The following is a 27,305-nucleotide window of genomic DNA, read 5'->3' on the forward strand; positions in this document are numbered from 1 at the left end:
CACATGCTGCTGCTGGAGCAGAAAGGTGGGACGGGGTCTGGGAAGGGAGAAGAGGCCAGACCCTGGACCACTGTGGACACCGCATGGAGGAGGCTGTTGTTTGCAATGACGGGAAACCACAGGAAGGAGATGTGCATTGTTAGGAAGCTCACTAAACACCGAGGTGGGAACAGACCAGTTGAGACAGCACTGAATAGAGAGGCTGATGATGAAGGCATGAGACGACAAAATGTAAAGTGTAATCGGGAAACACCTCTTTCTCCTCGCTTCTTTTTCTCTGCCCACTCTTTCCTCTCTGTGTCCCCCCCACAGTGTGACTCCTGTGTATTCGACTGCACCCCTGCTTTTAGGAATCCCTTCCCTTAGCCATGCTCAGGGGAGCCATGCCAGTGGGGACAAAGCTGAAGTCCTCCCTGCAGGGAGGTCTGGCAGGGGTCACACTTCCCCAGGAGGAACTGTCTATCATTGGGCTTCTCAGCAAATGTTATAAATTAAAAAAAAAAAAAAAAGTCAGCTTTATGTTTAAAACCCTAAAACTAAGCTGAGAGGTACATGCTAGTCACCCAAGAAAACTGACCTAAGTCTCTCATCTCTATATGAACTTTGGTCAAAAGAAGTATTCCTGAGAACTCAGGGCACAGGGCCTTTCTGGTAAATGATACTAGCTGCATGTTTAGCATCAGAGATGCAAAGCTGGAATGATTTCTGGAAAGGGATGCTTATTTTACATTCACTGTATTCTGATTTTCTTTAATACTCACAGTATTATGTAGCCCTCTCAGGTGTCAATTATGAGAAACAGTTCTCAAAACCAGATATTTTCCAAGGCAGGTTTGAACAAGAGAGTCCCAAACTTCGCCTCGCCACAAAATTCATTATTACCCTTATTATGTTAAAGATGCTTGTGTGTGTGTGTATGCGCATATGTGTGTGCGCATGTGCATGTGTGTGCGCATATGTGTGTGTGCATGCGTGTGTGTGCACATGTGTGTGTGTCTGTGTGCTGGAGCTGGAAAAGTGGAAATCCTGAAAGACATGCTCAGTGCCTCTCAGGTCCCCTGAAATGAGGTGCTGATGAGGACTGGTAGCCTTAGTGCTATTCTTGCCAAAAGTACAAAACCTCAACCAAATCAGGAGAAAACACTGGCCGTCCTACAAATGCCTGACCAGTACTTTTCAAAAGCCAAGAAAGACAAGGAAGACAGAGGAACTATCATGAACAGCAGGGGACCAAGGAGACATGACTGCCCTTTGCAGTGTGGGCTGACCAGAACACAAAAAGTGTTCGTGGAAAACTGGCGAGATCTGAGAAAATCTGCAGTTCAGTTACAGCCATGCTGATGATGCAGGGTGTCACCATCGGGGGAGCCAGGTGAGGGTGTGTGGGTACTCTCTGTAGTCTCTCTGCAGCACTTCAGTAGCTTTTACCTCAAAAGAAAAGACTCTGCAAGTCTTTGGCTGGGGTCCACTTACTGTTGCTTTGTTCTGCCACGTATGATTTCCAGGTTCTCAAAAGCATGGAGGTCAGTCCTATTTTCAGGCCAGGCCTGAATCAGCAAAAACCCTACAAAGCAGAAGGAAAGTTCAGACACATACCACTTAGAAATTTCTATTTTGTATGAGACATTATTTGGAGAAGGAAATGGCAACCCACTCCAGTATTCTTGCCTGGAAAATCCCATGGACAGAGGACCCTGGAGGCTACAGTCCACGGGGTCACAAAGACCCGGACACGACTAAGCAACTCACACACTTAATGGTACACACCTGTTATTTCTTTTACAGTTCTTAGAATGTCCAGTTCTTTTGGGTCCAGAGGTGCAGTACGTGTGAAGGAGTCACTGAAACAAGTAACAGAGCCGTCAGTAACAACCTGCCGTGAACAGAGCAGAGTCTATTTTTCTCTGGTATACCAGTAACTTGATCTTTACTTACCCCCTAAATGCTACTGGCAGGATATGAAGATCTCCACTGATGGATGTGCAGTTTCTGAAGTGTTTAATGTTTGTAGCATTTATGGAAAGTGTGTCTTTAAACTCACCGATTCCTATTCCGTTACAAACTGTAAAGAGAGGTGTTTATTCCATTCACATGTATTGAATTAGTAAGAGCTGTGGTCCCTCAGGCAGACGGGAGCAGGAAGAGAAGTGCAGCCGTGGGAACCGTCGCTGGCGTGCTATCCTTCATCCCCGCAGCAAACACTGCCAGGCTCACCAGGGACCAGGGGCCATGGCAGGGTGTGAGGTTGCAGTGCAGGAGATGCTGCCTGTCCTCACTGAACTTGCCTTCTCCTCCTCATTTTCCCCACCTGGGCCAGAGTCCAGTTGCCCCGGAGGACTCCAGCTCCTTCTACACTACAGCTGCCCCCTGGGCTGTTGGTACCACATGGGGATCACGCGTGTGCCCCCACTAAACCCTCAATGCCTTCCCTTGCCCTCATCTGGGCTGCAGCTTAGTTTTCTAATGGAAAGAAACAGTATGCATAAATTTTTTAACTAAAAGAGCAAGATGCATCCATGGAAGAAAACTTTGAAAACACGGAACAAAGAGGAAAAAAATGAGTAAAAATTCTATTCTGTAACTTTGATATTTTAGAAAATGTCCTTTCAGTTATCCTCCATGGTTATGTCATACCACATATGTAGTTTTTTTTTTTTTTTTCACTTATTATGCTGCGAACATTGTCCTATCAGTAAAATATTGTCCTGTCAGTAAAACCATTCACAAGCATGGCATCACTGATGCGATGGACATGAGTTTGAGTAGGCTCCGGGAGTTGGTGATGGAGGGGGAGGCCTAGTGAGCTGTAGTCTATGGGGTCCCAGAGAGTCGGACAAGACTGAGCAACTGAACTGAACTGAATTGAACTGATACTACATCATAAATAATACTATAGTAAGTCTTATCAGATAAACTGCTTTTCTCCCACAGGGCCTACTTAAGCCACATGCTTTGATCTCTTTGATGTCCTACTGTGACATCAGTCTCAGATGCCGTTTTCTGCACTCTGAGCTCATTTATTAATTTACATTCACTCCCTAATTTCCATCTTAAATGTCATCTCCCTCCGAAGCCCATTTATCTGTTGTGGCTCTACGTCTAGAATTCACAGTGCAATTGTTGGTATCTCTCTTTCAGACTTTATCTTACTTTGAAGAATAATCATGGAAGATCTTATTGTTCAGGGTGAGGTCCTCTCCTCCCTTCCCCAGGCCTCACCAGGGACATGGTAGCCCTGTTACTCCATCTCCTTCTTCTCCATTCTCTCTGGAGTTCCCACTGCTTGGGCTGCCACCTGGCTACGGGGCCTATCCCATCAGCCCCATGGAACTCCAGGTTTGCCCTGGAATGCATATACCTCGCTGTGGGTCTGGGAATGGGATGGCGAGGCTTGCTTAGGATTCCAAGGCTCTGGCTTCAGCAAAACAAGCCCCGAGGCAGATGCCTGCTGATGGGGACTTGCCTTTTAATTACAGGTTTGGAAGAGAATTCTACATGTTTCAGAGAATATTCATTCTCTCTCTGCTTAGACGTGATGGTGATGGTGGGGTTACCTTAATTCCTAAATATGGAGACAAACTGTAATTCACCTCTAGACCTATCAGATCTGGAGGAGCTGTGGACCATCAACACACATGCTCCCACCTCTGTTTCCCATCTCCCTACACAAAGGGGTCTCAGTTGGCCACTACTCCAGGATTTGAACTGCGGGTGGGTTTACAGCATAATGATTATAGGCGAGTCAAAATGTTTGTTGAGTACAAAATTAACAGACCAAAATCAGAAATAATCTCTGCTTTTATTGATCCATTTGAGGATGCTGGTAGTAAGCCTCTGTCTTCAGGGGCTGAACTCACTCACTTCCTCTCCAGGCACCACCCTACGTCTCATTTTCTTCCTTGCGTGTTTCCTTTGCCTGAAGATTTCCAGGAGCCAAAGGACATCTATTCCTCTGGGCACTGACGCGCCTGCCACACTGGGAGCTCATAGGTCTGACCTCAGACCGAAGCCCTGTGAGCTGTCTCAGCTTCTCTCTGCCAATCCTGGCCATTGGTCCCTGGGCAAGTCATTTGGATCCTCTGTGATATAGTGCCTCCTCTGTAAGGGGGATCGTAATAGCACAGACCTCCTAAAGAGGCTGAGGGACTGGATGGCGTGGAGCATGGAGGCTCAGTCTGCCTCTGAAAGAATACATGGGGCAGTGGTCAGTGTCAGCTGAAACCACAGAAACTTCTTAGAGATGGTGGCATCTGATGCAGATGTTCAAGCAAGCAGCTGTTCATTGAGGCATTTTTTTTTTAATAGCAGTAAAATAGTGGAAACAATCTAAATTACCATACAGATCATGGTATAGGGATTGTGAACAGGGTTAAGCAGAATAAGGAAGATTCACATGATGCTATCTGGAGTGATCTCCAGGGGATGCTTAGAGTATAGATGTGTCTTCTGTGCAAGTGGAAGATGTGGCCTGGGCGTGGCACACACCCAAAGGGCCTGGGCACCAGCTGGGGAGGCTCCATGGGCCACATTGGAGATAGTCTGGACATCAGAGTGAATAATGTGAGGAGGGATTATCATAAACTGAATAAAAAAGGGTTCAGTGAGCTCACATGGGTACTAAGAAAGCTATTTTAGAAACAGAATGTCCACTAGTAAATATAGAAGAAATGACAGAAATAGGAAGTCATTCTTACAATCGCCAAGAAATCTGACTGATGCAACTTCAGGCGAATCATCGGTTCTGCCATCGAGGTGGTTTAGTCACTCAGTCATGTCCAACTCTTTGCAGCCCCATGGACTGTAACCCAGGTTCCCCTGTCCAGAATATCCTGGAGTGGGTTACCACTTTCTTCTCCAAGGAATCTTCCTGACCCAGGGATCGAATCCAGGTCTCATGCATTGCAGGCAGATTCTTTACCACTGAGCCAGAGAAGCCACAGAGGTAATGAGATGAGAGTTGTGTACCCCTGGTGGGACACTCTCTACCTGCAGTGCCCCATCTGTGTCCCGCCCTGCAGGAAACATAACCCGACCAGACAGGGGCGGTCAGAGCAGCTGGCCTTGACTCCTCACAGCATCAGAGGAAAGAGGGCTGAGAAACGATCTTGAATTAATGAAGAGCCTGGATTGAAAAGCAGCTAAAAAGGATATATTGGGATAACAGGGGAGTTGAAATTAAACTGAAAACTAGAATCAATGTTAAACATGGGATAAGAGTGAAATTGTCTTTTGTTACTTAGGAACATGTCCTGTTTGTACAAAAGTGTGTTGGCGAATGCAGGGTGAAGTGTTATAATACCTGTAGTCATCACAGGACTCAGAAAACACATACAGAGAGTCACAAACACGGAGTGAGAACAACGTGGTGACTACTGAAAATTGATGAATTCAAGTTCAGGGCAGATGGGTGTTCATTACACTACTTTGCAATGCTTCTGGGTGTTTGAAAAATGTCAAGATAAAAGATAAAGTGCAGGATAAGAAGGGATAAATTGGCATTGAAGATACCTCTGGGATAGAGCACAGCAGAAAGGAAGGAACATGTTTCTGAGCTTGGAGACTCCCTCAAATCTGGTCTGAGGATGATGCTGAGGGTCTGGGGGCAGGGAGCCTAGCCATGACTGGAAGCAGAGAGGGCCCCGTGCCCACACCGGGCAGCTTCCCACCTTTGCCACAAGGCCCGTCACACTTTTTACACTTGCGGACGCCATCCTCCTCTACCTCCTGGCTGTCAGAGCTGCAGGCGCGGACGCAGGAGCCGTGGTCTGTCACCACGTAGTTACCTGGGGGACAGTGAAAGGGAGGTGGTGAACGCGGCACCAGGTGTTCTGGGCATAATGACCCTTGATGACGGGTGATTCCCTGGTTCTGTTTACTTTAAGGACAAGAAGGAAAGGCTGCAAACAGAGAGGAATGGGGTTCAGGGTGTTCATGGCCTCCCCATCAGGCTGCTGCTCGCTGGTTATGATGCTTACATTCAGGACTCACAGCTAAAAGTTTAATATTTATTTTAAAAAGTGACCCGAAACAAGGACCACTCTTCTCTTGGCCACCCTCATCCCCTCGGGCCTCTGTGGGCAACAGGGTCCACATCCTGCCTTAGCCCTCACTCAGGGAGAAGTAACTAATAAGAAGTTAATAATAAACTTTTCAGGAACTCTCTCTGTTTCTTTTGACTTCCCCAAGTGGATCCTCGAACCACTGGACGTTTGTCTGGGTGTTTAGTGGATATTTGTCACTTTCCTTCTGTAAATTGTCTGCTTATGTTCTCTGAGGCTCTGAGTGGTTTCCTGTAGATTTCAAATTCTCTCAAAGATTATATCTGTGTCACAGTTGTGGCTAAGTTTTCTTTATCTTTTGCCATTTACCTTACGATGACTTTTTTTGTGGGTTTTTTTTTTGTTGTTGTTGTTCCAAATTTTTAAAATTTCATGTTCACAAGTCTGGTAGTATAAATCTCCCCTTCATAATTGTTCTTAAAAACAATTTTTTTTTTTAGTTAATCTTCCTTCTTGAAAATCACTTCCTCTCCTATGAAATCACTCATGTTGCCATTTCCCTAAATACTAGAGTCTCCTGTAAAGCACAAATAAGCAAAACCCAAGCCTCAACAATTAAACAAAGCCAATCGACAAGCAAAAAGCTCTCTTCTGTGCTCCTAACAGCACAAACACGCCCAGGTTTTTAACCGCTAAAGAAGGCCGGTCTTCTGACTTCTCTCTCATTTAGGCCTTATAAACACCTGCCGAGTACAAGAGCCAAACAGAGAAATGGCCCAACGGCCATGGGTTTGTGCCAATCAGACCATGGAATGTTCTGGGCAACCATGGCTGGGCTCTTGACACAAGAACCAACTTGGGGTCAGCCAAGGTGATGGGGTCAGCCATCACCTCACCTGCCTGATACTGAAGTGAATACAGGGACCCAAGGATCCCTGAGTGGGGGATACGGGAACCTCAGCAGGAGACAGAGCAGAAACAGGTGCCTGGCAATGAAGGGGCTCACAAGGGACACTCACGGGGACACTTCTTGACACAGGTGGCACCAAAGCTGTACTTCCCCAGCGGGTTGACCTTCATTTCGTAGGTGGTAGGGTCATAGAGCATGAGTGGCGGACACGTGTCCTTGCAGGTGGCTTCATCACGGAACCTGCGGCAGACCTGCCACGGGAGGGGTGGTGTGATCGTTAGACTCCACGGGGAGCGGGGCCACAGCCCTCTGTGTCCAGGGGTCTGGTCAGAGCAGACGTCTAGTAAAGCACTCTCAAGAGGAGCAGAAAGACTGTTTTCTTAAAAGTATGGTTTTTCTTAAATATGCTGTTCCAGATAGTTTTGAGGAGATTATGAGGAGGGAAAAACACATCTCTGTTAACTTTCAAAATAAGGCAGGAGTTCACACGCTAGAGTAGTAACTCTAGAGCGAAATTATTCAACTTAACTTACGTCCAATTTCCCTCCTAAACAACACTTGAGGATACATTTTTGAATTTATTATCAAACACAGAGAACTTTGTCTGGGGGCTGTTGTGCAGAGGGAATCAGACCACACACAGAGGGGTCCTGACCAAGAGCCTGGTGTTGCCTCCCTCCAGCAGCCTGGAAGAATTGGCTCAGACCAGCGGGGTCCAAAGCCCAGGGCCCCTCCAGCCTCTGGAACATTAGTTTCCCTGTTCCTAAAAACTATAGACTCTTCTGGGTCCCACTCAAGGTGAGTCTCCCAGTTTGGAATCACTCAGTGCTGCCTCTGGGACCCTGGCTGCCTGTCCTGGGGTCTCAGGACACACAAGGTACCCATAATCAGACGTGTGGCACCAGTGGCCCACGGTGACACCAGAACTTGGTCAAGCTTTCCGCAGTCGCAGGGACTACAGCGAGGCCCTCAGCACCCTCATGGGCTGGGGAATCAGCAGAAAGCATCTGAGCCAAGCGGAAAGAGCAGAGGCTTTAGGGGCAAAAGGTGCAAATGGAGTCCAGCTGTCCTGGCCCTGAGGATCTGTGTGATCGCCTAACTTCACTGGGGACATTTCAGGGGTCCCTGCAGCCTCAGCTCTCTAGGCTGTAAGGAGAACTGAGCGGAGCAATCAGTGGTGCTGACACTGGCGTGGGCCACAACAGGCATGAGGGGTAAGTAACACAGCTAGTGTTTGGCTCATTCTGTGCCCTGGTCTCGGGTGTTGATGCCACATACGTCGTGCCCTTTAGACCACGTAACGGTAGGTGAGGTCACATAATTTACCCAAGGTCACCAAGTAGGTGGTGAAGGCCGGTCACTGAAAGATGCTTTGTTACCTGGCGGCTGCAAACATCAGTCAGCACATTTCAGTCAAAGGGAGGCCCCTGAACTTCGGGCCGCAGAAGCTGCGGTGCGTCTTACCAGGCAGTCGCTCTCCCGTGGCCCCGTGCAGCCAGCGGCACACTGGTTGTGGCAGCAGTCGCTGGGGGACCTGCCGCGGCAGCGCCCGGAACACTGCTGGGCACAGATGATCTTGGTCACTGAAAGGAAGCAAAGGCCACTGTGAGCTGCGGGGTCAGGAAGGTGGAAGGATCAGTTCTCAGGGACCCTGGGAGCGCTTGCAAATGGCGATGAAAGGCTGATAACAAGGATGAATTTAGTGATTCTACACTTAAGTTCCCAAACATGCTTGTTCTGCTAAACTCAACTATCTTGATCTTTCTTACTGTATGTTTTCTTTTTTTCTACTTGTTTTTAATCACTTAGGAGAACTGACTCAGATTAACCCTGGACTTTCAGACTTGTTAAACTAGAGACTGACAAGAATTGAGTTTTGGGGTAACAGAAAGTATGTACAAATAACATGACGCCTGTCAGAAAGCAGTGTTTAAAAGGGCATAACAATCACATCACAATTTGACCTAAACACAGATCAAGCTGACATGTCCCTAGATTTCCTGGCCATTCATGGTCTTAAGCTAGGATTCCCGCAGAGAAATCCCCTTCAAGAAGCTGCTCTTGCTTCTTTGGAGGTGGGTACCCAAAAGAGGGGCAGGAAGGGAGAGGACACAGGAGGTGTCGTGATGCAAGAAACAGAGACAAGCTTCCGATTCCAGGAAAAACAAAACGACTGTTCAGAGAGAAGGCCTGGGTGGCGGGCCGCGCTGGTTCACGCCAGGCTGCAGCGCCGGCGGTGGCCCGTGCTGGACTAAGCGCATGCGGGGAGAGGTGCAAGCCTGTCGCTCATGTAGCTGCTAACATCTGGCCTTAAAATCAACAATGCTTGGAGTCTTCAAAGGGAAAACGAACATCAATACCATCAGCCAAGTGTAAGGGGAGAAGGTGGCCAGTGAAATTCTGTTCCTGACTCACATTTCTGGCAGTTCTCCTCCCCGGCACCCCAGCAGCTTCTGTTGAGACAGGCTGGATCACACTTTGGGCCTAAAATATAAAAGTAATAGTTAAATTCATAATCACAGGGAAAGGGAATGAGAAACTGACAACACCTGCCCCAGCCTCTAAGCAGAGCTGCAGCCTAGAAACAAGAGCTTTCAAATTTCTTATTCTCTACTTGTTCAGCTGGTTGGTTTGCAAGATGATTTAAAAAGACGCTCATGAGGGAAAAAACCCAAGGGACTTAATATATGTCCCAAAGTCTGCTACAGTCAGGAGAATTCAGTCTCTGGGAGAATTTCAGTTTTAAATGGAAGAGATGATTTGCCAAGTGATGGTGGGACGAGGGCACCCCTTCAGTATGACCAACAAGGTTTATAGTTGATCCCAGGGGTGAAAGGCCCTAGTGTAATGCTGGTGCTTCTCAAAATCCTGAAAGATGGGCAGCTGAGCCCCGAATGGATGGTGTCAGTCATACACCGGGAAGAGACAGAAACGGAGACCAGGCAGACAGAGAGAAGCCTAAAAGGAAAGAGCAAAGTAACAGGTAGGTATGTTCAGTGTGGTTACGTCTGTACAGTGACACCATGTGATCTTTCCTTTTTACCCTATATGTCACCATATTTTCAAATTTCTATTATAAGCATATAAGTTTATAAAAGAAAATATTTAAAATAAAAATGTTTAATGACATCTTTCCATAACACAGGAAATATTTGCCAATTAAGGAATTCAAAGTCTGTTTATGATTAATATATAAACTACTGTGACAAAAAAAGAATCACAGAGATTATTTAAAATATGAGTAACAGAAAAAAGCAAAAAGAAGAATTGAGGCGCATCCAGAGGTAATCAATATAGGCATGCTGCTGCTGCTGCTAAGTCGCTTCAGTCGTGTCTGACTCTGTGTGACCCCATAGACGGCAGCCCACCAGGCTCCCCCGTCCCTGGGATTCTCCAGGCAAGAGTATTGGAGTGGGTTGCCATTTCCTTTTCCAATTCATGAAAGTGAAAAGTGAAAGTGAAGTCACTCAGTCTTGTCCGACCCTCAGTGACCCCATGGACTGCAGCCTTCCAGGCTCCTCCGTCCATGGGATTTTCCAGGCAAGAGTACTGGAGTGGGGTGCCATTGCCTTCTCCACAATATAGGCATAAGTATATCTATACATAAGAATTAATATCACATTACACATTGCATTATAACTTAATAATTCATGATACATTATGACAATTTTCCATGCCTTTAAATATCCTTCTACCTAACATGAATTTTTATTTTTTTTTAATTTTTTAATTTTACTTTATTCTATTTATTTAATTTTTTTATTTAATTTTATTTTTTTTACTTTACAATATTGTATTGGTTTTGCCATATATCAATATCATATATGAAATGAGTCGCCAGTCCAGGTTTGATGCAAAATAACATTAATTTTTAATGGCATGGCTGTACCACAATTTATTTAACCAATCTCTTGTTTTTAGACATAAGTTTCTTTTCAAATGTATTAAACACAAGGATATAAGGAATATGCTTGAACAAAAATATTTTTCTGCATCCTTTACAATTTTCATTCCTCTCATTTTTTCCTTAATATTCCTAGACATGATGTTCATAGGCCAGAGGCATGCATACTTTAAAACTTCAATACATATTGCCAAAATTAACTTACATGCCCACAAGTAGACTATGTAAATTTCTGTTTCTTTGCCAATATAGGCATTGAAAAATCAAAAGGAACATATGTCTTTAGCAAAGGCAAAAATGATGCTTCTTTATTTTATTTTAACCATTTGTAATACAATGACAAATAATATTTTACTTTATTTTTGGCTGTGTGTGTGTGTGTGTATGTGTGTGTGTGATGGGGAGAGGGGAGCTGCTCATGTCCTTGACCCATTTTTGGAGAGGTAGTCACCTTTTCCTTAGGATTTAGAAGACTACATTACATAGTCACATAGCAACAATATTAACCTTTTCAAGGCAGTCAGAAGCTGCACAGTATTTTCCCATCATTAATATTTTTTTATATGGAAGTTTTCTTTTATAGTATCTAACTTTGGCTTTTATTTAACTTGATATTACAAATATTTATTTTTATGTTTCTTTCTAGCACTTATATATACACTCAACATTTTTTATGTTTAACATGCATTTGGAATTTACAGTGGTATATGAAGTGGATTATAGATTTATTTCAATTTCCTCTTGAGTAAACCTACCCATTCTAACTTCAAATTCCAAACTACATCAATAATAACGTAATATTAAGTAACTTTTCTGTCCATAACACCCATGTCCATAAAACACTTAAATCACCTTATGAGATTTTTTGGGTAAAGATGACATGAAACAAGCTCTCAGAAGTCATCTGTGACCTGAAAGCTCCAGTTGAGAGGAGCAAGACTGTGAGTTTGTCCCTGGTCAGGCAACTAATGAGGGAAACACAGGCAACGGGTGATGGTGGTTTTGTAATTTCAATGTGACTAACCTAATATCCTTAGTTCCTTTAAAAAAAACTCCATTAATAGTTCTGTCACTTAGGTATTTTTCCTTTAGTAGTGACATTCCAGAATAATATATTAAATATTTAATTCTTTTCTTATTTGCTTACAATGTCATTTCTTTATGGACATTGGATTCAGCTGCTGCTACTGCTAAGTCACATCAGTCGTGTCTGACTCTGTGCAACCCCATAGACAGCAGCCCACCAGGCTGGTGTCCCTGGGATTCTCCAGGCAAGAACACTGGAGTGGGTTGCCATTTCCTTCTCTAATGCATGGAAGTGAAAAGTGAACGCGACTGTCTTATTTGTCTATGGCTTATTTTTATATGTCTATTCTTAAACCAATACCATCTTGGTTTATTGCTTGTAGCTTTGTAATATTTGAATCTTATTATTGCATAAACCTGTTCACCATTTGTCTTTCCCAACACTGTTTTGCCAGGTCATTTCTGCAGCTATGGTGTAAGGAGGGCAGGTGAGCTACTTTGGGTACCTGATTTGATCTATAGCAAAACCATATTACGCTCACAGCCTTTCCATGTCAGTTTTATTTTTTGTTGTTGTTGTTATTGTTGTTGTTACAAATTTACACAATTTAACCTCCCCACTGTTCATCAGATTGCTGAGCAAAGGCTAACCTCCATCTCTGGAAAATGTAAAATTTTACATTGTAAAAGAAAGCTTTTGCTTTCTTGCAAGCAAAGTAGGTCAGTTGGGTATCTGTTGGAATAATGCATTTACACAGTCAAAGGGCTCAATGCCCATGTTCACAGCAGCATTTTGTCCACAATTGTCAAAAGGTGGAAGCCACTCAAGCAATTCAAGTGTTCATTGACAGATGAATGTATAAACAAATGAAATATTATTCAGCCATATTAAGGAAGGAAGTTCTGACACATGCTCTAACTTGAATGGCTCTTGAAGACACTGTGTTCAGTGAAAGCAGTCAGTCACAAAAGTACAAATTTGTCAAATTTGTCACAAAAGGACAAATACTGTGTGATTTTGCTCATATAGGGCACCTAAAGTTGTCTAATTCGTAGGCTGAAAGTAAGATGATGGATGCAAGGCCTGGGAGTGGAGCGTTAGTGGTCAGCGGGGACAGTTTTAGTTTGTCAAGAGGAAAATACACGACTGGTGGTGATGGCTGCAGAACGACGTGAATGTGCTTAATGCCACTGACTGTACTTAAAGGCCTAAGACCTTCCTGTCTTCCATTAACAGACTGCTAGTGACTATGTAACATCCAGTTGGGGACTAGCAGGGGGTACTCTTCTGTCCCTTTCTGATGCCTATGTCAGAAGCATTCTCTATCTCCTTTATACTTTAATAAAACTTGATTACACACACACATACACACACACACACACACACACACAAATGGTTAAGATGGTAAATTTATCTTAAAGGTATTTCATCATAATTAATCAATCAAGTCAAAGAAAAAAAAGCAAAAAACAAAGCAGCTTTAGTTGATTTTTAAGATCCATATCAGCTTCAAATTCTAAGACCAAAAACACCAAAAAAAAAAAAAAAAAAAAAGGCAAAAAAAGCACCCATGCATCCACTGCACAGTTGTTGGAAAACAGAGAAGCAGGAAATGGTGATGGCTTCTTATTTTAAAAGCCTGAAAGATGAGGGAGATCAGGAAGGGAGCAGGCTACTTGGAAACTGGGGTTGTCAAAGTTCCCCACGAGGTATGTCAAGGGTGCTAACGGGGAGACTTGACCTGCAGCATGGTCCTGGCCAGCTGCTCCCTTTATTGATGAATAGTGGGGACTAGGTCATGGGCACTAGTTAAATATGGACAAGCTTATCCCCGTGTGCTCCTTAGTTCTGCCGGGCACTCCATCCATGTGGGAGTGCCTGGGAGCTATGAGCAGAAGGGCAGAGCTGAGCCTCAAAGCTTCCAAAGGGTCTGGCGCCACTTTGAGCCTCAGCAGAAAATCGGAAGCTACAAAAGCCTGGTTAGTCTCCTCAAACAGGATGAGAGAAGCCCCTTGCCAGGGTTGGCACGATGGGCTTTTCTCAATGCCACAGGAGAGCTCAGCTGCCCTGGCAGGGCCGGGGGGTGTGTGTGTGTGACCTGTAAGCAAGTGAGCTGTCTCCACGAAAAACAGACCTATTTCTGTCTTAAATACGTGCTCTTCTAGTGAGCATATAATCTGTTTACTACTTATTTTTGCTGTAGATTCATGTAACTTAACATGAACTGTGCCTTCTCTGGCTCCCACCCCAACTCTACAGCTCCGCCCTGCCTTATGAGCTGCAATCCGGGGGTGGGGTTGGGGGGGGGCACCGTGGAACACTTACAGTTGCCCTGCTGGTTCTGAAAGTCCCCTGTCATGTTGCTTAGAAAATCAGGGTTGACGATGTCCCGCCACTGGATGGTCTCCACGTTGCAGAGGACAGGGTTGTTGCTGAATCGCACGGCACCTTGCAGAATTTCTGCATGAGAAAGGAACCCCCATGAGCAAACTTGCCATCTCTTCTAAACTCTTGTGAAGTATGCATATGCTTCTTCACATTTTACCTTCTGTTAAGAGATGGCAGCATGCAAATGAGACTCCCTGGAACTGCAGTGGGGCAGTGGAAAGTGAGTTGATGGATTCCTCTATGGAGGAGTTGGGATTCTCCTGCACTGGGTCTTTGAGCAATGAATGACCAGAATTTAGAAATCAGGGGCCATGGGAAGATAATGCTTTAGTCAAGTAGCATGAATGACAGGTATACACTAAGTTGGTGGTTCCCAGGGAGGCTGGCTGGTCCCAGCCGGACCGGGGTTAGCGCGTGATGACAGTGTGAAAGGGCAGATGGGACAGGAAGGGTGGGTGGAAGGGAAGATGCTGTGAGGTGCTTGGGAAAGTGGGGAAAGTGGAGCAGGAAGGATCTGTATGTGTGATGAAGAGACTGGGTGGCCAAGGGAAGGCAAAGACTTAAAACCGTTCAACTGCTCAAAGGAAGAGTTGGAATGACGTGAAACACCAGGGGTGATAAGAAAACTTGAGCTGGAGCAGAGGGCAAGTATTCCCCCATGACACTTATGCAAACATTTACCGAATGGCTTCTGTGCACAGAACATGGAAGTGAGTGCTATGAGGCATGTGGAGACGAATGATTCCTGCTGGCTCCTCTCTAGGAAATGACAAGCATGTGAGGGGCAATGCACAGTCAATAACCTCTTGTTCACAGAGGACCATGACCCATGACGAGGCTGGCACTGTGCCAGCTGCTTTACATGCATGCATGCTCAGTCACTCAGTCGTGTCTGACTCTGCAACCCCATGGGCTGTTAAGTTCCTCTGTGCATGGAATTTTCCAGGCAAGAATACTGGAGTGGGTTGCCATTTCCTCCTCCAGAGGATCTTCCTGACCCAGGGATCGAACCTGCGTCTGTTGAATCTCTTTACCACTGTACCACCTAGTAGTCAGACATATGCATGGCCTGAGCTAATCCTCACATGGTCCTCTGACCATAACTCAATTCTAGATATGTAAGTAATGCCAAGCATCCCAGAGTGGGAGAGGACACAGAAAAGGAAGAGTTCTTCTGGGGAAGCTCTCTTTGGCTATTGGAAAGAATAACATCTCTGGGAAGAGAACATGTGGAGGAACCCAGATGGAAGTGGGCTCAGTGTGCTCCAGGCAGACAGACAGCCCCAGCAGAGGCCGTGAGGGGCCAGGTAAGCAGTTCCTTCGGCAGATGGTGGGGAGGGGCTGCAGTCACAGAGGGCAGGCTGGGGGGTCGGAAAGGGCCACAGCTTATTTTGGGTGTGAAATCAGATATGACAGCTGGACAACCAAGTGAAAAGCTTCACTGAGAAGGGAGCCAGAGTCAAGGGATAAACTCATGAGAGGCCAGAGCTGGAGACATAGAAGAGAGAGCTGGGGCTTCAGGAGCCTCAGGATGACAGACCAGGAGCAGGAAGGCCAAGGGGACAGCAGCGGGATGACCAGAGGCCCGTGTTAGTTATCAACTGTTGTTGTTTAGTCATTAAGTCATACCTGACACTTTTGCGACCGCATGGACTATAGCCCGTCAGGCTCCTTTCTGTCCATGGGATTCTCCAGGCAAGAATGCTGGAGTGGGTTGTAACTCATGTCGAATAATCCAAATTAGAGGATTATTTAATAAAATTAAATAATCTGAATTGATACGACCCCAATACTCACAACAGAAATAATACCAAGCACAGAAACAGCTCCCTGGGGCTTTATCTGCAGTAATTCACTTAATCTTCTCAACAACCCTGGGGAGTCTGTTACCATTGTCCCCCCCCATTTTTGAAATCACAGAAAGAACCCACTCCCAGGCGCCTGGCTGGTAAGCCATGGAGCTGATAGAGCTGGGGCTGGAAAATGACAGTCTGCACCCCCACCTGCCTCTGTCTGGCACCACGAGACAGCGACTTTGGGAGGCATCCCAGGGGGCTGACGGCAAGGACAGCACAGCCCAGTGCCAGCACCGCACCCAACAGTGCGGGAGGCTGAGGGGAGCCCTAAGGCCATTTCATAAATGCAGAGCCCAGGAGCTGACCCGCACACAGGCGCCATGGGGCTCGGGCAGTCAGCCCGCCCTGCACCCCGGCCTGGGGTCAGGCCCGCGACCCTCCTCTGCTGTGTGTCCTCTGCTCTCAGCCCCTTCAGGGCTGGCCCAGCTGCCCATCAGAGCCGCGAGGCACGAGGGAAGGTTAGGGCTCTGTGGCACGGTCTGGGTGGCCAACCCTGGCCATTTCCTCACTCCTGTAGGAATTCAAGAGGGTTACTTTGACCAATTTTCTTTTTTTTTTTTTTTTGTAAAATGGCAGAGCATACCACTTGCTCTGAAAGAAGGTGAGGGGCATTCAATTAAATTACCAATTTGACATGGCTGGCACTGTACCTGCCACAGTCCTCGTTATCTTCAAATTTTAAAAATCAACTTGCCGTTTTTCCACAGTTTTCTCTCACAGCACCCTTGTAAGTGCCCTCCCCACAAGAACTCAAACTTCACCTGTAATACCTTCATTCTCTATCCTTACAAACTTAAAAATGGCTTTCTGTATAATAGCGTGACTCTGGAAAATGTCTCAGACAGTGGTTGGATTTTTACTCTTTGTCCCTTATACATGAGGTCCAGGCAGTAAGACCGGCGGACTACCTGAGCATTCCAGTCCCGTCATCTGGTCATACTCTCGTTTTTCCAGAACCTTTACCATGTCTTAATTTATTTTGTAACTCTCTGGATACATTTCCATGAACAAGACAGAACCTGTACTTGGCTTAACTCTTCCCTTCCTGCCCCATTAACTACTGTCTTCTTAGAACTTCTACTCACTCTCTCTTGCATATGGCTGGCATGCAAAACAAAAGTCTTCCCTGAGTGGAATTCAGAAAAGCACCCAGTCTGCTAAGTACCGTCCAAGTCGCTCTTCATACTATAGCCTCCTGCGCCCTGCTCTCACCCTGTAAGTTTCTCAAGGGCAGCTCCCTCAGTCCGGTTTTGTTTGCTCCATAGTTGGATAAGACCGCTAAGGCATGGGTGTTTTCATAAAGCACATTTCCTCGGATGATCTGCAGGTTTTCCAACGGAATCTTCTCCACTGTGTTGAGGGCAATGAGTACATAGCCGGCAACCTCCTGGATGGTCTAAGGAAATAAAACATGAACATATTACTTCTCTTTGGAGGAACTCATGAATGCAAGATCTAAAGTGGATCCAGAGAGCCCAGGACACCTAGCTGAACAGGAGTGGTTGACGAATCATGTAGATGATTACCACTGAACCCCATGGGAGGTAACAAGATTTATAGTGATTCCTGCATTTTTGCCTCTTGAGCTTGACAGCAGTAACAACGGACCATGTGCATTACTGAGGAATGCTGTGACTTTCATTTTGCCTGGTGTTTAACAGACTTAGCAGAAAATGGAAACATTTTATTAATTTATTTTGTATTTGTCTTGCAGGCTTTCCATCAAAAACAAACAAACAAACCCAGAAGAAAACCAATCAAATCCTAAGTTTAACTACACCAAACTCAGAAGCTTTTAAGGCTGGCTCCTATTGGCTCACTGGAGCCTAATGCAAAGCACATGGGAGTTTTGTGAACTAGTTTTTAAACTCTTGGTAGCCAGAAATCAACCATGGTGGGAGTATTTATACCAAGAAAACAGGCAAGGGCTACAAAGCAGGTCTTCTTTCTTTTTTTCAAACACAGCCAGTATAGCAGGATACCACGGCTGCAGTGCTGGTTAAAAGATTAGTGTCCACAATGATAGCAGAATGCCAGGCTAGTCTATTTCTCTTTGCTATTCTTTTATAGCTACAACTTGACACTATCTGCTAAAGTGACCTTTCCATAAAACTTGCATGTGTAAGTAATTGCCATAGCAATAGTAAATACACTGCCAGTTAAATTCTGCCAAGGCCTTATTTACTTATATTTACTTCTACTGTATTTGGGTAAGGATCAAATTCATTGAACTAACCTTGAGAAAAGAAAGGTTGTAACTACTCTGCATGTAGGTAATTTCCAAATTCCCAAGGACCACCTCACAGTTGTTGAACATCCTCTGTAGGCTCAGAAAGTGGTCTTCAAAAGTGCCCAACTGGGTGAGCTTGTTACTTGTCCCTTGGCAAACTGGAAACAAGGGAAAAAAGGTATCACGTGAAATAAAGTAAAGTAGAAAAACTAAAATAAAACAATCTTCACAGTCTTCAACTAATCGCATGCTTCAGTGACTTAGGATAGTAATTCTGATTGAAGGCCACTCAGGACAAGCGTGATAAACAATGTTTAAAAGTTTATACAAGATGCAGTTCAAACTAAGGACTAGTTCATCTCTATAATGCATGCAACTGTTTAAAAATATTAAAAATTCAAGGAGAAACAGATGAAAACCCTATGGAAATCTTTGAGACCAAACAGTCTATAAGAGTTTTAGTAAAATGCATGAAAAAATAGACAATAATTGTATATTTGCAATGTTAATAAATATATAATGAACTTTTACTTTGCAAAAAGATAACATGTCACATTATTATGTGTTGAAAGACTATTTACAAACATAGTTTCCTACCACAGCTTTGTACAACCTAAAATTAATGACAAGACTGTAAATTAAAAACTATTGACCAGAGACAAAAAATATTCTAAACTGATGCACCAAAGAATAAAATCAAATATTATATAAAACTTAGAAAGTAACATGAAAACACACTTGGTTGCTAAGAAACCAGCATGTCTTTGTGTCTGCCACACTCTAAGGAGCCTGCCACCCAGGTGGAGGGGCAAGGGTTTGGCAGTTGCTGGGATGTGGCCTTGGCACACTTAATGCCCTGATGTTTTCAGCTGTCAAACTTAATATAAGAAAACATTTTAAATTAGGGGATGAAGTCAGACTATGAAAATACATTTGGTAGTCTATATTTAAAAGCAAAGGAGAGGATTATAATAAAGCCATGTTTATAAATTAGCTCTTTGAACAACATGTATAGGCAAGCATAAGAAAACAAAGAGGTTTGGGACTTTTGAAGCAGGGAGCTGGTGAGCGACTGTACTTTGAGCCAAAATTATCATAAGTGAGGAAATATGGCCTCTGGCTTTGGAGGTTTGATTCAGACCTGACCAGGCAGGGCTGCAATCTGCAACCAGGTGGTTGAGCACAAAACCAACACCAGAGTCGATATGTGGGGACTTCCTGAGGAACTCTTCCCAAATCTGCATTTCTATTTGATAGGTTTTTTGCTCCCTCCCCACGGTAGTGTTCTGCAGAGCATCATTTGACTGTCTGCTCTTGCATTTTGGTGCCAAGGCACTGAGCGCATGTTCAGACACCACATAATGAACGTGAAGCGTTTACACCACCATTAAATATGAAGCAACCCTTACTTCCTCTTTGACTTTGTGAGGATTTCCCTCTTCTCCCTTCTGTGGTCTCTTTCAAATTTGGCGGTAGAGAGAATGCTTACAAGGGAACTGCAATGGCTTACAAGACAGAGCCCCCTGCACGGGCTCCAGGGCACAGTGATTTCATCACTCTTTCAACCATAACACAGGACGGACCCAACATCCCTGGCTGCCTTCACTTAGGAGTGTGGGCTGCTCTGATTGCAACCTCAAGTTGGAATCACTGCACACAGTTGGCTGCAGTGCATACAGATGAGGCCAGACTGATTTCCCAATTCGAAGGTCCTTAAAGATGCCAGCATGAATGGAAGTGCAGGATTTTGACAACAAGAGGTGACCTTTCTGTTGGCACACCTTGGAGGCTATGATCCCTAAATTTCAGCCTAACTGGTCAGCTCTGGTCTAGGCAGCCCCAAGTATTGGTCATGCCCTTCATGCCAGCCAGGTGACCAGTGTTGACTAGAACTGGGTGTTGGAGCATGTTTCTGAAGGGTTTCTTCTGTACACAGAAGGATGAAAGCAATCACAAATGTTTTCATTTTAAATGCTCAAAAATATCCATTTGTAAATTTCTCTTGGCTGAACTATTTTTATTATTAAATTATGTGAAAACGACTTTCATCAGTTAAAAAGGAAAACATGTCAGGTAAGTTTACCCTGTTAAAGAAGAAAATAATTGCAAAAGGACTACACTTGTGTTTTTATTTATTCTTTCAAAAAGTGCTAAATGAGCACTGAAAGGGCTTATTTGATGAATACCTACCATGACCCTTTACTATTTACAGGTACTATAAATTACTTTCATATTTAAAAAAAGATCCTATATTTGGAAGACAATAGCAACATTACACATTATTGATATGAACGTTAATTTGTAAAACATTTTGGAAACAACTGGACAGATTGTGCATACAAATAAATATGCTTAAAGTCTATGTCATGATGATTCCCCTACTTTGGAAAATCTATTCTGAGGAAACAGACCTAAATTTTCGTGCAAAATGTTGACAAATTTTTTAATAATGGCAAAAAATTGCCCAACTGCCCAACATGTTTATTCTTAAGAAAAAGCAGCCAACACACTATTGGACTGAGCTGAAGGCAAATCCATCTTGAGTCCTACTCCTGGGTTAATGACCAAAGTAGCAACAGAAAACATGACAAGGCTGCTTATTCTGAGGCTTCTCTGCCACACACAAAAAGGGAGACAGCAGGTCTGGGGTGAGGATGCAAATGGCTTGGTCTGGGTTTCTTGACTGAACAAGGCATAATCTTGGCTCCATCTTTATACCAAATATCTCATGTTATGTAATATAGGACATTTAAATGTGAGACCATTAAATCAGTAATATTGAAAAATAAAAATCACTAACTAGCGAGGCAGACCTAAGGCAAAGCTGTGAGAGGAAAGGCTCTGAGCTCAGCCAGGAGAAAGCCTCCGGTCAGGACTTCCCCTGTATGCAGACTGAAGGACTTCCTGGAGCTCCGCAGCAGGGTTTCCTCAAATACAGACTTGCTAAAATCCATTCTGGCCTCCCAGGGCTGTTCTGAGAAGTGAATGCACACAAAGCTTCAGGTTTCTTTTGTTACAGCTAACTGCTGGGGCCTGTGACAGCTGCCTTGACAGAAGGTGTGCCGGACAGACGCTGGGACCTCCGTGCATGTGTGCTTGTCCGGTGATACTGTGTGAACTGGCCGCATTTGGTTGGCTTACTCAAATACTGGGCATCAAATAGAGTTACTCTGTCAGAAGAATATTTATCCAATGGGAAGAAGAAAGAAAAAATAATATATTGTACTTTAAGAATTTCATTGAAATATGCATTTAGGATTAGGTTTTTAAGCAATTTATTCAGAGAGAATTCAATATTAGGCTAAGCCTTTGAAAACTAGACAATTAAAAGTGTTTGTGTCAAGCTCCATACAACATGATAGAGATTTGCTTTCCTTCCAGCAAATCTGAAGACAAATTCTACTGAAACAAGAAGGGGGCCTTCAAGGCACTCAGCTTTTCATCTTCACAATTTATTATGATGATTCATAAATGGACAAAAACCTAAAAGAATTGTACTGTGAGCATCCTTAAAGTAGCATTTTATTATGTTCACTTTAACACATACCTACCATCTAATTTTTTCTATGCATTATAAAGTAAGGCACAGATAGCCGTACCCTTCATCCTGACATGCCACTGGTTACATACAGTTCAAGATTACTGACAGTGGTTATTGAGGTCACACCACAAACTGTGAGATAATCAGTAATAAGTGTAGCACCGATGAGTTTCAACAAACGCATGCAGCGTGTAACCTATACTCCCGTCATGCCCAGAACATCACGGTCACCCTGGGAGCTCCCTCGTGGCCCTGCTCAGACAGCCCCTGCCCCAGACACCACAAACTGCAGATGTGTTTCCAGTTAGGACAATTCTGCCTGTCTGGGGACTTCTGCTCATGGAATCACATGGCACCCTTGGTACCAGGGTTCATGTGCTGTCCAGAGTCAGGCTGTTCTCTTTCTGAAGAACCAACCCCACCCCCCAATTTATTTGAATTGAAAATAAAACAGTCTGCCACCTTTAAGTCCTGAGACATGCCTGATTTGACAGGGAGAGCCTGTGGCTATCCTGTGTCATTGTGGGGGTGTACCTCTCTCTTTGCCCACAAGCCCGGACAAATCTATAAGGCTAAGACATAACAGTAAAACAGGTTTCTCCAGATTTTCCCAAATCCACTTAGATACTTTTGGAATTGCCTAATTGTTTTAATTTGCTTTCTCTATGCTTTAATGGCAGCCAAGGTCCCTGGGCACTTGCAAATCTCTCCCCGTGGCCTCCAAAACTGTCTGTTTTTATTATTGCCTCATTTTCCACAGAACACCTCATTTTGAAGCAGAAATCACATCACATTGCTCTGGGTTTGAACCATCCGAGTTTCCCAGGGCAGCAGAACAGAGGATGGGCCCCTGCCCATGCCCCTCCCACCATCTCTCTCAGGCTCCCTCCCCTGCCCTTTGGTCCAGCCAAGCCTCTCTGTTTCTCCCAGCCACCAGGTTCCTGCCCCCTTCAGGGCTCTTCCATCTGCTTGGAACACTCTTCCTTTTCTCCCCAGGTCTTTGCATTTTTGTGTCCCTTTTGTTACTGAGATTCTACCTCGGTGGACATGACATCTCTTCAGAAAAGCCTGTTCTGGGACCAGGTCAGCTTAAGTCTTCCCCACTAAATTCTATCACATTTTTCTGATTTCTTTTCTCTCAGCATTCATCACTACTTAAAATTATTTATTATGCAAATACAAATAGTGGGGAGAGGTGGAATACACATATATCTCCTTGGACTGACTGCTGGGATGTGAATACACATGCTGTGTTTACATTTTAGATGTGAAAGCAATGGGCTGATAGTGGTCATGTGACCAGAGCCTTGGATGACTTGACATGGATCTCTCAGCCTTTCTTGTTTCCCTGTGTCTGGTGGTAGAGAAGGAGGCAGGATGTCTCAGGAGAGTGTCAGTTCTCACAACTTTCTAGTTGGTTACTGTAAAATCATTCTAGGCTACTTAACATATTAGATTAAGCTTTAAAAACCAAAGGAAGATTTTGCCACTTTCATCCTGAAAAGGTTTAAGGAAATCTCAAATAAGATATTTACATAATGGATTTAAAAACAAATAAAGAAAAGATACTCAGAGAGTTTGCTAGAGGTTTCATAGTATCAGGATTAATCATTTCTTTTGCCTTACTCAAATTGTGTTATGGTGGCAATTTCAAAATGTGTATGTTTATACATCTGAAAAAAAAATGCACAGAAATGTTATTGGAAGAAAAAGTTGCTAACAATAGTCTTTTATGAATACTGGGTTTGGGGTGTTTTTCTTATTTCCTCCTTAGAGTTTATGCATTTTTCAAATTTTCTACAGTGACCATATATTACTTTATAATAATATATTACTGAGGAGATAATTTATAAAACTCTGTGTTGAACAAGGCCAAAAGAATGACACTTTTAATAAAATACATTTCATAAAAATGGAGAAATGTTCTTCAAAGTTTTGCATATTATTAATTGAATGGCTTTGTGGAAGCGCTTTAAAAATTAGAAGTAACCAAATGAAATACTAGATATAGAAACTGTTAGAAGGGTAAGGAAGCTGCAGGTTGTTCACTTCATTGGTATTCAGAACAGTTGCATACGGCAGCCCTTGGGAAAAGCCATGCATTGCACAGATTTGGTGTCTCTTCAATAATGATGGAATTGAAGAGATTCCAAGTTCCATTTTCTTTCTGATCTATCAATACATTTTTTACATTCATTTCAGGGAGTAGAGAGTAAATTTATCCCATAGAAAAATGTCATAAATTGTGATTATAGCATCAGACTAGCCTGTGAAATTTATTTAATCCATACAAGTTTGTAGGAATGTTGACCTACAGTTAAGTTATAATGAAAAAGTTGGGAAAACATATAATAAAAGTAAACACAAAAATGATTTTTAAAAAGTACAAAATAGTATTTAAATTTTCATTGTGGCTTTAATAAAAAAAAAAGGTTTTGTGGAATGGGAAAAGTTTCATTATAATTTTGAAGATTTTTATTTTTCAAAACTTTATATTTTATCAACAGTTTCTTATTTGATCATATTTAATTTCATACCTAATACATAGTCCTCATCCTGTAGGCATCCAAAGACTGTTGTCAAACTGAATTTCAATCTACATTGCAACTTGGAAATGCACATATAACACTCAAAAAGTCCTCTTAAATATTTGGTAATTTGCAATGTGCGTTATAATACACCTACTGGACTAAACATGCCAAGCCTTGGCATGATCAACACATCTACAAACTCAAATCTAAGCTAACAAGCAGAAGACCTTAAAACAACACCTATTTTGTTTTAGAGTTGGGACACAGAGTACCTGGTTGATTTCCTTCCCTATAATTTTCCTCTTAGCCATTAAAGTAAGCCCAAACCAAGTTTATGACTTTTTAAAAATAAACTATAAGTTAGGAGACCTGTGCATATTGTGTCCACTTTCTTGGGAGCTAACTGATGTGCATGAATCCCGGGAAGACCAGCTCTGGGAGGGGTGGTGGAAGGTTTTCAGTGACAGCATCAGATCAGATCAGATCAGTTGCTCAGTCGTGTCTGACTCTTTGCGACCCCATGAATCCCAGCACGCCAGGCCTCCCTGTCCATCACCAACTCCCGGAGTTCACTCAGACTCATGTCCATCGAGTCAGTGATGCCATCCAGCCATCTCATCCTCTGTCGTCCCCTTCTCCTCCTGCCCCCAATCCCTCCCAGCATCAGAGTCTTTTCCAATGAGTCAACTCTTCGCATGAGGTGGCCAAAGTACTGGAGTTTCAGCTTTAGCATCATTCCTTCCAAAGAAATCCCAGGGCTGATCTCCTTCAGAATGGACTGGTTGGATCTCCTTGCAGTCCAAGGGACTCTCAAGAGTCTTCTCCAACACCACAGTTCAAAAGCATCAATTCTTTGGTGCTCAGCCTTCTTCACAGTCCAACTCTCACATCCATACATGACCACAGGAAAAACCATAGCCTTGACTAGATGAACCTTTGTTGGCAAAGTAATGTCTCTGCTTTTGAATATGCTATCTAGGTTGGTCATAACTTTCCTTCCAAGGAGTAAGCGTCTTTTAATTTCATGGCTGCAGTCACCATCTGTAGTGATTTTGGAGCCCAGAAAAATAAAGTCTGACACTGTTTCCACTGTTTCCCCATTTATTTCCCATGAAGTGGTGGGACTGGATGCCATGATCTTCGTTTTCTGAATGTTGAACTTTAAGCCAACTTAGACATCTCCAAATTAGTGTGAAGACTGTGATGTATCATTATGGGATGATCTCCAGCCAGTTATCTCAACTCTCTGGGTCTCAACAGGACCAGCTTGATGGCCTTGACAGGGTAGTTGTGAGCAGTAATGAGATTGTGGACACAAAAGTGCTTCATAAATCACACATTTCTCTAAATACAAATCATGTCTGACATTGAGGCTTTGCTACAGCAGTATTCAGAGCAGGAAACCACTGCAATCCATTTCTGCGTACGTGTCTTCAAGGATACCAGCAAACTACCCCCACCTCTCGGGGCGGCGGGATGGATTTCTTTTTAAATGCAGTCAACAGAACTCTGTACTGTGTCAAAATTGAGGATGCTTTAAAATTCTAAAATTAAAGACATTACTGTTCACTTTTATTGGATGCTGTCCAGAGAATGGTTCTGACAATGGAAATGAAAAAAATTTGAATCATGGAGCTGGTTGTCCATTCCATTTTTATAGGTAGTTGAATGGCTGGTAAGTAAGAGATGAATTTTACCTATTTGGGATGATCAAAAATGAACCTGGACCAGAAAAGATTTCAGAAAGCCATACCAATTAATTTTTTATTCATTCAGCCCCATAAATCTTTTTTGAGTATTTGGCAACTCAATTTGTGCCTGGTCCTCTTTATTTAAACAGATGGACATATACTGAATGAAAATTCATGGGCAGATGAATGACATTATCAGATTATACACCAGAATCTATATTAGGTAGTACAGAACTAGATTACATGTGATTGGAGTGTTCCTTGAGTGACTATTGAATGCTGAGCAGGGTACACTGAGGAAAGGACAGAAGATTGGAATTGGTTTAAAATCTCTCCATGTGAAAATATAAACAAGAGAGAATTTAGTATGTCTGGTCTTTACTTTCTAGAGATATCGTGAGTCAGCGCCTCCTCCCGGCTGGGTTCTGCTTTTCTAATCTCCTAGCTGGGGACTACTGCTTTCTCACGCTGGGGGCTCTCTCCATACACAGGCATGCCTCTCAAGTGAGTAACGCCACTGCCCTTCCAAAGGTTTGCTGGCCAAACCATCACCTGGATGCTTCACTCCTACTTCAATTTTCATGCTTCTGACCTACTTCTTCAGAGCCCTGCTGTGTTTTCAGGTGAGTCCTTCAACCCGAGCAGTGAGGGCCAGTGCAGAGTCCACAGGGTCAGTACTTGACACTGCACAGCTGCAGCGACAAGTTTCAAAGCTCTTCCTCAAGAATGTGGCTGCTGAGACCTGCCTATCACCTAAATGAGGAAGGGCCGTTACTCCCTCTCACCACAGAGGGCCACTGAAATGGGATGGTCTGCCTGTCTAAAAGCAGGAGACTTGAAAGAGCAGAGCAGGACGGAGGCAAGGGGTGGGGGGCAGATGGTCATCACAGAGGTAAGCCTGGAAAGTGGGAAAGGCAATATTCCTAATGGGGTGGGTGTCAAACACCACTACTTGAAACCGGTTCAAAACTTGACAGTTCAGAGTCTGACTTAAGACAGCCTCTGTCTCCTTGCACCTTTCACCTCTGACTCCACTGACCCTCTTCAGTAGAGACCTGGCGAGCAGAAGGCAGCGGCTTTCTATCCTGCCCAGGCCTCTGTGACTCTCCCTAATGACGAAGGCTGGGGAATGCTCCCCATAGTGGGTGCTGTTCCTCTGGAGCTCACCCAAACACCAGCCCGGCCGAAGAGCACCCCAGCCTGGGGAGCCACGGCCGTAGGTGTCGCT

General features: G+C 43.9%; 1 protein-coding gene across 1 annotated transcript in view; it reads right to left on the reverse strand.

Moving 5' to 3' along the window:
- The window catches only part of EGFR (epidermal growth factor receptor), a 218,346-nt gene that overhangs the window by 54,732 nt on the left and 136,309 nt on the right, over positions 1 to 27,305 (reverse strand). The window contains exons 2-11 of the mRNA XM_025273080.3: positions 18,321 to 18,472; positions 17,297 to 17,480; positions 14,166 to 14,300; positions 9,325 to 9,393; positions 8,374 to 8,492; positions 7,019 to 7,160; positions 5,667 to 5,783; positions 1,936 to 2,062; positions 1,768 to 1,841; positions 1,474 to 1,564 (exon numbers count right to left, since the gene is read on the reverse strand). Coding sequence (XP_025128865.2) covers positions 1,474 to 1,564; positions 1,768 to 1,841; positions 1,936 to 2,062; positions 5,667 to 5,783; positions 7,019 to 7,160; positions 8,374 to 8,492; positions 9,325 to 9,393; positions 14,166 to 14,300; positions 17,297 to 17,480; positions 18,321 to 18,472 — 1,210 coding nt within the window. The remainder of the gene's footprint in view (positions 1 to 1,473; positions 1,565 to 1,767; positions 1,842 to 1,935; positions 2,063 to 5,666; positions 5,784 to 7,018; positions 7,161 to 8,373; positions 8,493 to 9,324; positions 9,394 to 14,165; positions 14,301 to 17,296; positions 17,481 to 18,320; positions 18,473 to 27,305) is intronic.

Source organism: Bubalus bubalis, chromosome 21 (assembly GCF_019923935.1).
Source record: "Bubalus bubalis isolate 160015118507 breed Murrah chromosome 21, NDDB_SH_1, whole genome shotgun sequence".
NCBI lineage: Eukaryota > Metazoa > Chordata > Mammalia > Artiodactyla > Bovidae > Bubalus > Bubalus bubalis.